The sequence below is a fragment of the Cricetulus griseus genome, chromosome 6, assembly GCF_003668045.3.
Source record: "Cricetulus griseus strain 17A/GY chromosome 6, alternate assembly CriGri-PICRH-1.0, whole genome shotgun sequence".
Lineage (NCBI taxonomy): Eukaryota > Metazoa > Chordata > Mammalia > Rodentia > Cricetidae > Cricetulus > Cricetulus griseus.
In genome coordinates, this window is record NC_048599.1 from 38,715,463 (window position 1) to 38,727,867 (window position 12,405).

General features: G+C 41.8%; 1 protein-coding gene across 2 annotated transcripts in view; it reads left to right on the plus strand.

The window, feature by feature from the left end:
- The window catches only part of Esf1 (ESF1 nucleolar pre-rRNA processing protein homolog), a 56,430-nt gene extending 55,358 nt beyond the window's left edge, over nucleotides 1-1,072 (plus strand). For both annotated transcript variants that reach the window (XM_027421657.2, XM_027421658.2), the window contains exon 14: nucleotides 37-1,072. In XM_027421657.2, the coding sequence (XP_027277458.1) occupies nucleotides 37-330 (294 nt within the window). In that variant the 3' untranslated portion in view covers nucleotides 331-1,072. The remainder of the gene's footprint in view (nucleotides 1-36) is intronic.
- The last annotated feature ends 11,333 nt before the right edge of the window (nucleotides 1,073-12,405 follow it).

The window sequence follows — 12,405 nt, forward strand, 5'->3', positions numbered from 1 at the left end:
CCTCTATTTACTTACTTGTTCCCTTTAAATTTGCAGGTAAATGTTAACGACTCACGATTTCAGGCAATGTACACTTCCCACTTATTCAATTTGGATCCCTCTGATCCTAATTTCAAGAAAACAAAGGCTATGGAAAAAATTCTTGAGGAGAAAGCCCGGCAGCGAGAACGAAAAGAAGAGCTACTTATTCAAGCAGTAGAGAAAGCTGAGCAGAACACAGGAAAGTCGGCACAGAAGCGGCCCATAGATCCTGCCTTGTCTTTGCTGATTAAATCTGTGAAAAACAAAACAGAGCAATTCCAAGCCAGAAAAAAACAGAGAGTCAAATAACAGGGCACTGACTCTGTAGTCTTACATTCACAGAAATAGTATAAGGGATAATGGGAATGAAGCCACCTTTCTAGAATATGAAATTTTTCTGTTTTCTGACCATTGTAATGTTGTTCTTCATTGGAGCTAGAGAGATGGCTCAACAGTAAAGAACAATGGTGCTTTTTCAAAGTATCTGAGTTTGGTTCCCAGCACTCACATGGCAGGTCACAACTTTACGTAATTCCAGTTCCGGGAGATCCAGTGCCCTCTCGTGGCCTCTGTGGGCATTGCATGCTCATAGTGCCCACACAAACATGCAGGCAAAATGGTCTCACACAATTTTTTTCCATGTTCCCCTTCCATAATTGTTATACTGAATTGTAAATGACTCACATTTTATACTGTGCATTTCCACAGATTTGTCATAATATAATTATGTGAAGTGTAAAATTTATAAAATTTTTATATTGTATGAAGTTCGTTTCCTACAAATACAGTGTGACTCTAATTTAGCTTCCAAAGAGACTATTTACAATATATGTAAAATTAGTGTCCATTTTTCTGTACAAAGATTAAAAACAAATTTAAAAAATATATATATGTAGTACCTTATTCTGTGAAGACAGGTGGCAGATCTAAGTAGCTGTTAAGATAACTTATTTTCCTATCATAAGGATAGAAGCTGTGAATTATTTTTTCCATGCTTAGTAATTTGCATGTAGAACTAATTTATGAATAAAAGTGCAAGACATTTTTACTAGTTTGTGTACTGTTGGTTTGTTTCATTATATGCACTTCAAGCAGCCTATTCTGGAAAAATCATATCTGAAAGTATGACTCTAACTGTTTAAGAAGACAGTTCCTTGGAAAGGCAGTTTCATTTTTACATTGCCCGTAATTAAATTTGAAATATTCATGGACTCTGCAGTCAGTTTTCTATTTGTAGGAACAACAATAATAACAAAACCCTCCTGTCCTTTAGGTTTTTAGAATGTTTTAGAAGGCTTTGTCTGCTGGCATAAAGGAAACCCCAGTGCTTTGTAAAATTAAAGGACATCTTCAAGACTAAGACCCTTGGATCCATTTGGTATAGATTTTAAGAACTACTATCTGACCACTCACAGGATGCTGCATATAAGTAAAAGGAAATAAAGCCAAAATGGACTGTAGCAATTAAAGATGCAACCCCTTCTGAAAGACAGTACAAATTCTCTAGGATTGTGTTTAATATCAAGGTTGTCATCTTTAGCATTCAAACCTGAGTTTACCAAGAAAGCATGGTTTTTTAAAGATATGAATGTCAGAGCAGTATCAAAACCCTGGTAGTTTAAATAATTTCCGAAAGAGGGAGAGAAAAAATAGCAGGTGTTAAATAAGTTGCTTATTATAATGAAGAACAGTAAAGCCTCTGCACAGGGTAATGCTGAGATACATCTGTGAACTTCCTAACACTGGCCAGTCAGTGAGAATGCTGTCAGAGGATTATTACATCTACCGGCACTTTTTATTTCAAGAAAATTTTTGTTACCTTCAAGTCAAGTAGGGATTCAAATTTAATTGGTTTGAATTTTTTCTTTTCCAGTACTAAGAATAAAACCCAGTCCATATGCACTAGGCTAGTCTTCTCCCACCAAGCAACATTCCAGATCTTGGTTTGAGACAGAGTGCTGTATAGTTCAGACTGGCTTTAAACTCACATCCTCTGGCTCTGAGTTAAGAGATTACAGGCCAGAACCACTCTTTGATTTCAGGATTCCTGAGAAACCCAGCTCTTTAGTGGATTTGATACTGGAAAAGTGAGGTTTGGATTCACAGGAACTTTCCTCATGCTTTAAGTGGGCTTCTCATGGGCTAGGATGCCAGACACTCAGGGTTGCATGAAACTGACTGTGTCAGTGGCTTCCAAGTATCTGGCAAATTCAAAGAATGAAATTCACAGAACCCAGAGGGTGAGTTAGAAGTTTGGTGTAGATTTGTAGATGAGAAAGCAGAGCACCTGTCTAATGAGATTGGGTTCCAGGAAATGTACCATCGAGCTACTCATTTGAGGTCTTTTTAGATAACTGATGGCAGACACTGGAGCGAAGCATGGGGAGGTAGTGTATCCATCCAGTTGGCTCACACAAGGTCCAGGTGTCCTCAGTTGTTACATCCTCAGCATCTCGGCAGAGTTAGGAAATGACAAGGAACCAAGGACCAGATCTCCCTTTGAGCATTCCTGGCTTTTTACAAAGACTCTGAGCTGCTATTTAGGAGCCCTACTTGACCTGACCAGCTTCTACTTCAAGTTATCAGTTTTGTTGTTTTTTGTTTTTCTTTTAACTTAGAACCTTTGTTTCTAACTTAAATTGTAAAGTCTCCTTTTACTAGTGAAGCAAATAGTTGGGCAAACTGTAAATTTTACTTTATTTTTTTCAAAACAGAGTTTCTCTGTAACCTAGGCTATTCTGCAGATAACCCCAAGAAACCTTTCTACTCATGTTGTGCTTAAGTTCTATGGTGTCACTGTACCCTTGCTTACAGTTATTATATCTTATCATAAATTTATTACAGTTTTATATTTTATAAGTCTACTTGTTAAATGAATTTCTGTGGAAGGTGGAAGGGTTTAGTTGATATTATCTCCCTTTATTTTTTTAATTAATCTCTTCTAAAATTAAGAAAGAATATTTCTCAACTTGTATTTTTTAGGACCAGTACATTCTTGATACCTGTGGTGGTTTGAATATAATTGGCCCCCATAATCTCATAGGGAAGTGGCACTATTAGGTGTGGCTTTGTTGGAGTGGGTATGACCATGCTGGAGGAAGTGTGTGGGCACTGTGAGGGCAAGCTTTGAGTTCTCTTTTGCTCAAGCTTCCTTCAGTGTGACTGTCAATTGACTTCCTGTTGCCTACAGGATGTAGCACTCTCAGCTCCAACACTATGTCTGCCTGCATGCCCACCCACATGTTCCACCATGATGATAATGGACTGAACCTCTGAACTGTAAGCGAGCCACCCCAATTAAGTGTTTTCCTCATAAGAGTTACCGTGGTCATGGTGCTCCCTCACAGCAATAAAAACCCTAAGAGAAGTCGGTACCAGGGACTGGGATATTATTGTAATAGGCCTGACTACGTTATTGTTTGGAGTAATAATGGACTTTGATACTTTGGGTTTGGAAAGCAGTAGAATGCATTAAGCACTGCCTAATGGCCCACATTGCTGGTAGGGACGTGGAAGACAATGGTGCTGAGGGATTTGATGAACTGTCCAGTGCAGGATCAAAAGGTTTCAGAGGATGATTTTAGTAAGGTTGCCTAGAAATCGTTCTTGTGATATTTTGGTGTCGGGAAGTAGCTGCCTTTTGCCTTTGTCCAAAGAGTCTGCCATTCTAACAGGAGTAAGATGGTATCTCAGAATCAAACAGAGACACTCCTGTTAGAATGGCTAAAATCAAAAACACCAATGATAGTTTATGTTGGAGAGGATGTGGAGAAAGGGGAACACTCCTGCACTGCTGGTGGGAGTGCCAACTTGTACAGCCATTTTAGAAATCAGTATGGCGACTCCTCAGGAAAATGGGAATCAATCTACCACAAGATCCAGCAATTCCACTCTTAGGCATATACCCAAAAGATGCACATTCATACAACAAGGACATCTGTTCGGCGATGTTTATAGCAGCACTATTTGCAATAGCCAGAACCTGGAAGCAACCTAGATGCCCCTCAACTGAAGAATGGATAGAGAAAATGTGGTACATCTACCCAATGGAATACTACTCAGAAGAAAAAAAAAAAAATGGAATCTTGAAATTTGCAGGAAAATGGATGGAACTAGAAAAAACCATTCTGAGTGAGGTAACCCAATCACAAAAAGGCAAATGTGGTATTACTTACTCATATATGGATTTTAGACAAGAGTAAAGGAATACCAGCCTACAATCCACACTTCCAGAGAAGCTAGTAAACAAGGAGGACCCTAAGAGAGACATACATGGTCCCCTGGAGAAGGGGAAAGGGACAAGCTCTCCTGAGCAAATTGGGAGCAAGGGAGAAGGTGGGGAGGGAGCTATGAGAATGAGAAGGGGAGAAGAGAAGGTGTGAGGAGGACATGAGGGAGCAGAAAGGTTGAGTTGGGGAAGAATAGAAGAAAACAAGAAAGGAGATACCATAATAGAGGGAGACATTTTAGGTTTACAGAGAAATCAGGCACTAGGGAAAGGTCTGGAGATCTATAAAGATGACGCCAACTAACAATCTAAGCAACAGAGGATAGGCTACCTTAAATGCCCTCCCCTCATAATGAGATTGATGACTGTCTCATATGCCATCCTATAGCCTTCATCCAGCAGCTGATGAAGTAGAAGCAGACACCCACAGCTAATCACTGAACTGAACTGGAATCCAGGAGAAGAATGAGTGATGGGCAAAGGGGTCCAGACCAGGCTGGTGAAACCCACAGAAACAGATGACCTGAACAACAAAGAGCTCTTGCTCCCCAGACTGATAGCTGTGGGACTAATCCAGACCCCAGGAATGTGGGTTTCAGTGAGGAGACCTCAGAAATCTACAGGACCAACCACCTGTAGTAATTCAGTACTTATCCCTAGCATAGGTGGGGGCTTTGGGAGCCCAATCCACATACAGGGATACTCCCTGAACCAAGACACATGGGGGTGGGCCTAGGCCCGATCCCAAAGGATATGATAGATTATGATGACCTCCCCTCCCTATGGAAGGCCTCACCCTCCCTGGGGAGCAGAAAGGATATGTGATAGGTAGGGTTTTAGTTGGGGGGAGGTAGTAGGGGGGAAAGGGGAGGGAGAGGGAACTGGGATTGACATGTAAAACAATCTTGTTTCTAATTCAAATAAAAAAAAGATTTAAAAAAATGTCTCTGACCTTGAAAACATACCTAACATGACTAAAACTTTGATTGTTATAGATAACTACTAACCTCTCATTATTATTCTAAATAGCTTTAAAGAACTAAAATTTTACAACATTTATTTAAGTGAGCTGAGAGGCACAATACCTTAAACAAGAGTAGAAACATACATCTAGTATGCTACAACAAAAATAACAAATTTATGTCACTACAATAATCCATACCAATGTAAAACATTTGAGACCAACGGTTGTTTAAAAGTAGACCCAACAATCTTCTTCCCTTTTATCCTATCATTTCTATACTATATCCCCCCTTTTTCCCTTCAGAAAGAGACCCCTGAATCTAATCTAATCTTTGTTCAGTTTTTTTTTCTTGAGCATGACCAATAGCAACTTGTAACCAAACCCTCTAGATGATGACAAATATCTGTAAGACAGCAAATGACCAAAAACATCCACCCTGACTCTTGGGAATGTGGGTATTGTGTTCTCTAGACTTCTTCATGTTGTCTGGGGGCAACAGCTTCTTTAGGGGACCCTGAGAAAATTGGGATGATTGTGAAGTCCTGGGAAAGCTAAATGTATCATTTGTGGTTTAGTCTCTGTGTGATGGGAAAGTGTAGACGTTGTCTGAAGTCTTGGCTGGATGGTCTGTGACACGGGATCATCTCAGCTAGCAGATTTGAAGTTGTTCTGAATGCAGAATTTTGAGGAAACTGTAATAGAGGCATTCTAAGAAGCTGGATCACTTGGGCTACTTGCCTTCCTTGGTGTCTGGTTCTTTTGTTCTGAAAACATATAAACTTTTAACAATAACATATATATCTGAATTACCACAAGTATGGAATGTGCAGTGTGCAAAAGGCAGTTAAAGATTTTTTGTTTCATTTTGAGCAGGTAAAAAGGCAACTTTATAAATCCTTTTGGACTGTGTAACCAAACTGTAATATAAATCTCTATCCATCCCATATGAAAGGATGGTGTGTAATAATAAGTCACAAGGACTTTGTAGCCAACAAGATTTATCATCCAGTCTCAGAGCTGTTCCCATAGTAAAGGGATCAACATATAAATCACCTGTCCTGAGTCTTTCTTAATTTCTTCCTTTATGTCTGTAGCCATTTATAGCAAGTCTTTCTCTGTACTGCCAACTCCCAAATAATGACACAGAGACTTCTTATTAATTATGAAAGCTCAGCCTTTAGTTTAGGCTTGTCTTAACTAGCTCTTATAACTTAATTTAACTCATTTACATTAGTTTGCATTCTGCCTCGTGGTATTACCTCTCTTCCATCTTGAAACTCCTGTTTCCTATGTTTCTCCAGTGTAGTGATGTATTATTTTTCCACTTTTCTTTTTTTCTTCTATTTTTATTTTAGAAACAATATTATTTTACATATCAATTCTCCCATTTCCTTGCCCCCCATGCTCCCATGCTTCCCAACCCATTCCCTCACCCACTCCCCAAGGATAGTGAGGCCTTCCATGGGGATCACCGAAGTTTGACACATCATTGGGGGGGGGGGGCGGTAGGCCCTCTTTCCTGTATCTGGGCTGCAATAGTATCCCTCCATAAGGAATGGGCTCCCAAAGTCCATTTGTGCTCTAGGGATAAACATCGGCTCTACTGTTAGAGGTCCCATAGAAAGCCCTGACCTCCTAGTTGGCACCCACAGTCAGAGGCCTTGGTTCCATCCAATGATTTTGGATGTGAAAGACCCGCAAAGAGGTACTTTCGTAGAAGGAGACCCGCACCCAGGAGTCAGCGAAACCATGAACTTTGGATGCAAAAAGCAAGAGGCTTTATTGGTGGCGCGTGTACCCGGGGGCTTAGCTTCTGTTAGGCCAAGCCCCGAGCCCCGAAAGGGGGGTCCTTTTATAGGGGAAAAAGGCACAGTAGTAGTCAGGCGAAACGGCCTTTATCTTCTGCCGCGTCCAGATGGCTGACCTTGGGACGGAGCGATCTGGTGGGGACCGGCCTTGCGTGGCGGCGGGGAAGTGGGAGCCGGAAGCTGTGGGGATCAAGGGTCGGGGAGTGCAGGGGAGGATGCATTCCCCGCGCACTCCGCCATCTGCCGACCGGAGGATGAGGCAAACTTAAAAGAAAAAGCTAAGGGCGGGGGTCTTTCATTCCCCCATTTCTCTTGTAACTGAATGGAATCTTTCATTCAGAGGTCTCTGGATATTTTGGGTCTATTAGAATGTAGGGACCAAATATAAGGATTAAAAATAGAATAACCAGGGGTCCCTATGCCGGCTGCTATGCCCCCCATTGTTACTCCTTCTAATAATAGGGCCATGGTTAAGGATATTGGCTCCCTCTGATGTCGGGATGATTTCTTTAGTACGCTGTAAACATATTCAGGTTGGTGATAGTTTTTACTTTGAGTCTAATTTTAAAGATGCCCCCCCCCCATCTGGTCCCGACAGGTACTAGCGAAGGCCCCAAGCATCTCCCTTCTGCCATTCTGATGCTTTCTTACCCTCATCCGTAAAGGAAATAAGGAGAGGCATAGAGGTGGTACCGGTGGAGCCCTTTTGCCATCCTCTGGTTACCTGAATCTTGTCCCATGAGGATGAAGGTTTCCAGTGAGCATCCCCTGTCGCTTCGCATCCCCATGCAAGGGAGTTCCTTTTGACTTAGCATTTTAACCAGGGAAAATGGACAGCGAAATTCTTTTCCAAACTGCTTCCTGCTGACTTTGGGACGAAGTTAGGGACCCCAGAAGGTTGAAATGCTAGTCAAAAGCAAAAAGGAATTTAGGCAATGGGGAATCCATCAGGGGCTTCTGGTTAGCAGACATTGTTGCAGAGACAGGGGGTGTCCATATCAGCTGGACTGGTTCACATCCACAGCAAGTCCAGGTAGTCAGCAACTGATATTCAGATGTCTGTCAGAAGCAGAAACCTGTTTAAGACATATTTAAACTAGGAACAGAGGTTAAAACTTATTTATTGAAGCCCTCAGTGCAGAAAAAGCAGATATCTGGATATCTGTTCAAACAGCAAGAACATATTTATAACTTTGAGTCCTAGCAAAAACTATAGATTTGGGCTATAAGCATGTACATTTTTCTTCTGTCCAGAGAGCCAGGTATGGATTGGACAGAGGTGCCTTTGGCCTAATGAAAAGCCCTTTAAGTTTGTACTTAGATGACAACCAAAATGAACTTAAAAACCTTGAGCTTGTGCCTGAACAGTAGATAGTCATTATTTTATCAGCTAACATATTGACTAGTCTATAGTGGATCTGACTGTCTGATGCTGTCAAGCTGACAACCAGAAATATTTCAGAGATCTGAGAAGGGTATATTTTATCCGAATCTACTAAAAAGTGACAGAAGCCAGTTAGAAGCAAGTCCATATACAGTTAGCCAAACCCAAGTTTCTCCATTACCATTGGAGGCAGCTGTCTCAAAGAACAGCATTCTTCGCCAGGCCTATACTGTGAGAGTTTTTTTTTTTTTTTTTCTCTCTCTGTGGAAGAGGGACATGGAAAAGACTGACCTTGTTTTGTCTAGGCAAAGGGGTACAATCAATTTTCCAGTGTCCAGCAGCTTGGTCCACAGTATCGGCCAGGTTCTGGCAGGCGGCAGGTTTCACATCTGAGCATCTCGCTCACTGGTCCAGGTGCGGGAACTGAGGTGCCTCGTAATCTTTTTTTTTTGGAGACTTTGGGTCACTGTCAGGATCTGGCAGTCTGTCTGACATTATAAACTTTAAAGATAACAATTTAAATGCCATATTCTGAAGATCTCTGAAGCATTAGAGGTCTGTTTGTCTGTTTTAATTACTTGCCTTAAGCACACATTAAGTATACAGGTGGCTAGGTAAGGTCTTATTTCTGTAAATAATTTTTAGTCTGACTGTAACTGGTTTTAACTTAGTAAGATGTTTGAAACAGCACAGCTGAACTTAAAACTGCATAGAGCTACCTTATATTCCTTAAACAGTAGCTTAACTTCTTTCTTAGGCAGGGTTTTTCTGTGACTTTGGAGCCTGTCCTGGAATTCGATCTGCCGGACCAAGCAGGCCTTGAACTCATAAAGATCCATCTGCCTCTTACTCCCGAGTGGTGGGATTAAAGGCGTGTGTCACCAATGTTCTAAACTTAAGGCGTGTGTTACCTACACCCTGAGCTTAAAGGTGTGTGTTACCAACAGCCTAAACTTATTTCTAAAATATAAACTATAATATCTTATAATAGATCAGCATCTTTCATAAAACAAAAACTTTACATTGTCAGGCTTTGCTCAAAAATAATTCTAAATTGAAGCTCTTTAAGTACAAACATTAATAAAAACAAACATTAAAAAAAACTGTTTTTTTTAAAAAGAAATTTAAATTCCCTTAAGGTCTTTCTGTAATATATAGAAGCATTAACATTTTAAATCTTAATTGAAAAACTTGTTTCTAAGATGGTATCTCTAATTTCCATGTGGTCATCTTTAGTCAAGATGGCGGTTTAAGTATTCTTTTTTTAATTTTAGCAAAATGGCGACCAGTCAAGCCATGTGACCATTTTGCCATGTGCTGGCTACTGGGAAGCAGAACAATTTAAAACAAGTATATATATATATTTTTAAAACAGAATTAGCTTAATATGGTTAAACATGAGAAACCATAGCACAGTTTACATTTTTCTCTGATTTATAATAACCTTTTTTTTTTCTGACTTTTAACAACTTTTCTCTGACCTTTTACAACTTGCTTTAACCCTCTATAATTTTCTGTAACAATCTTCTCTGCTATGACTTGCTTTAATTCTCTATAACCTTTAGTTCATTTCTCTGACTCTCTTAGACACTTTTAGACAAGCTAAGGGTGGGGGTCTTTCAGATGGATTTTCAAGATTTCATTGCACACACACACACACACACACACACACACACACACCAAGTAATACTCCATTGTGTAAATGTACCACATTTTCTCCATCTGTTCTTCGATTGAAGGGCATCAAGGTTGCTTCCAGATTCTGGCTATTACAAACAATGTTGAACATATGTCCTTGTTGTATGAATGAACATTCTTTGGGTATATGCCCAATAGTGGAATTGCTGGCTCTTGAGGTAGATGTATTCTCATTTTCCTGAGAAACTGTCATACTGATTTCCAAGGTGATCGTACAAATTTGCACTCCCACCACTAATGGAGGAGTGTTCTTCTTCTCCACATCCTCACCAGCATAGACTGCCATTGGTGTTTTGGATTTTAGCTATTTTGCTGGTGTAAGATGAGATCTCAGAGTTGTTTTGAGTTGCATTTCCCTGATGGCTAAGGATGTTGAGCAATTTCTGTCTTTCAGCCATTTTAGATTCCTCTACTGGGAATTCTCTATTTAATTCTGTGCCCCACTTTTTAATTGGATTGTTTGGTGTTTTGGGGGCTTGCTTCTTGAGTTCATTGTATATTTTGAAAATCAGCCTTTGTCAGATGTGGGGTTGGTGAAGATCTTTTCTCATTCCGTGGGCTGCTGTTTTTTCTTGTTAACTGTGTCCTTTACCTTACAGAAGCTTCTCAGTTTCAGGAGGTCGCATTTATTTATTGTTGATCTCAGTGTCTGTGCTACTGGTGTTATGTTCAGGAAGCAGTCTCCTGTACAAATTCATTCAAGGTTACCTCCTACTTTCTCTTCTAAGAGGTTTAGTGTGGCTGGATTTATGTTGATTGAGGTCTTTGATCCATTGTTGCAGACCAAGAAAGTTCCATTATGGAATGTCTTAAGGTCCAGCCCCCCCCCCATTTCAGTAAACAGGAGCACCCAGGAGCTCCAGCCTACAATTGTATTGCTAATGCGAGCAAGTCTGATATTGAATACCATGGCCTCAGTGTAGAATGTCTCCTAGTTTGCATCTCTATGGACCTAAGCATTTGAATAGGCCTTCACCTGGGTGGAGGACTAGGTATGTGAGTAACAAATGAGGACAGAGAGTTAGGAGCCATCTAACAGACAGGAGTCAACTGAAGGAGACAGAAATGGCCTCATGGTCTTGGAAGCATGGTTAGAAAACAGACAGGAAGATGCCGAATAAATAAGAGACTCTAGTTTTACAACATGGAACTGAGAGCTCTCTAAATATGACAAGATCCTGTGTTTGGTCTTTATCGCCCTTGGGTTGCTAGGAGTTTCCAAGTCCACTCTCTCCCACTCAGGCCGAACCTCATGCTACTGTGGCTTGGGGCTGAGACATGCCAGGCCATGACAAAATGGCACCCAAACATGGGACCTGAGAATGGGGAAAGAAGCCATGGACACCAAGAAGAAAAGGACACCAAAGAAGCAATGAATAAGGCAGAGGTGTGGACACTTCGAAGAGATAGCCGTTGTGGGCAAACCAGTCAGAGAAGCATGTGCAGAAAAAAGAAGAGATAAATGGTCAAATGTGGTGAGTGAAGTCAGGAATAAAATTGTATATAACTGTAGAAATAGGAAACAGATATTTGTGATATTGAAAGACCTCAGAAGAGGTACTTTCGTAGCAGGAGACCCGCACCCAGGAATCAACGAGACCACATTTGGATGCAAAACCGCAAGAGGCTTTATTAGTGGCGCCGGGCACCCGGGGACTTAGCTTTTGTTAGGCCAAGCCCCGAGCCCAGGGAGAGGGGTCCTTATATAGCAAAAAGCACGGTGCAGAAGCGAAAAGCATAGTTACAGGGATTCTATTGGACAATTTAATGAGGTACAGAGCATTTTCTCAAGGTTTGATAATTAGGCGAAGGGCCTTTATCTTCTGCCGAGTCCAGATGGCTGACCTTGGGACGGAGCGATCCGGCGGGGGGGGGGGAGCGCGGTGCCAGGCGGGGCGGGCCGGGGGCGCGAGCCCTGCTGGGGTGAAGGCTTGGGAGGCCCCCGCAGCTCCGCGGCCCCCATGTCCTTGGCCTTGGAGGCGACTCCCTGCTCGCAGCTCCTGGACAAGCAGCACCGCTGCTCTCCCAGCTCAAGTTCCCCTTCCAGGTGCCGCCTGCGCTGCACTCTCCAGCCCCTGGCCGAACCCTGGCCCTGCTCTGCTCAGTCCCCGCCGCGCTGCCCTCGGTCAACTGCTCCTCCCGCCTGCTCCAGAGAGAACACCCAGCACCGGCACAGGCGGGGAAGACAGAGGGGCAGGGTGCATGCAGAAGCATTCTGAGCGGGTCTTTCAATATAACATAGGAAGACGTCAGCCAGCAGCTGACAAAAAAGGTAAAGCAGGTTATTTAACCCTTAAAGTAA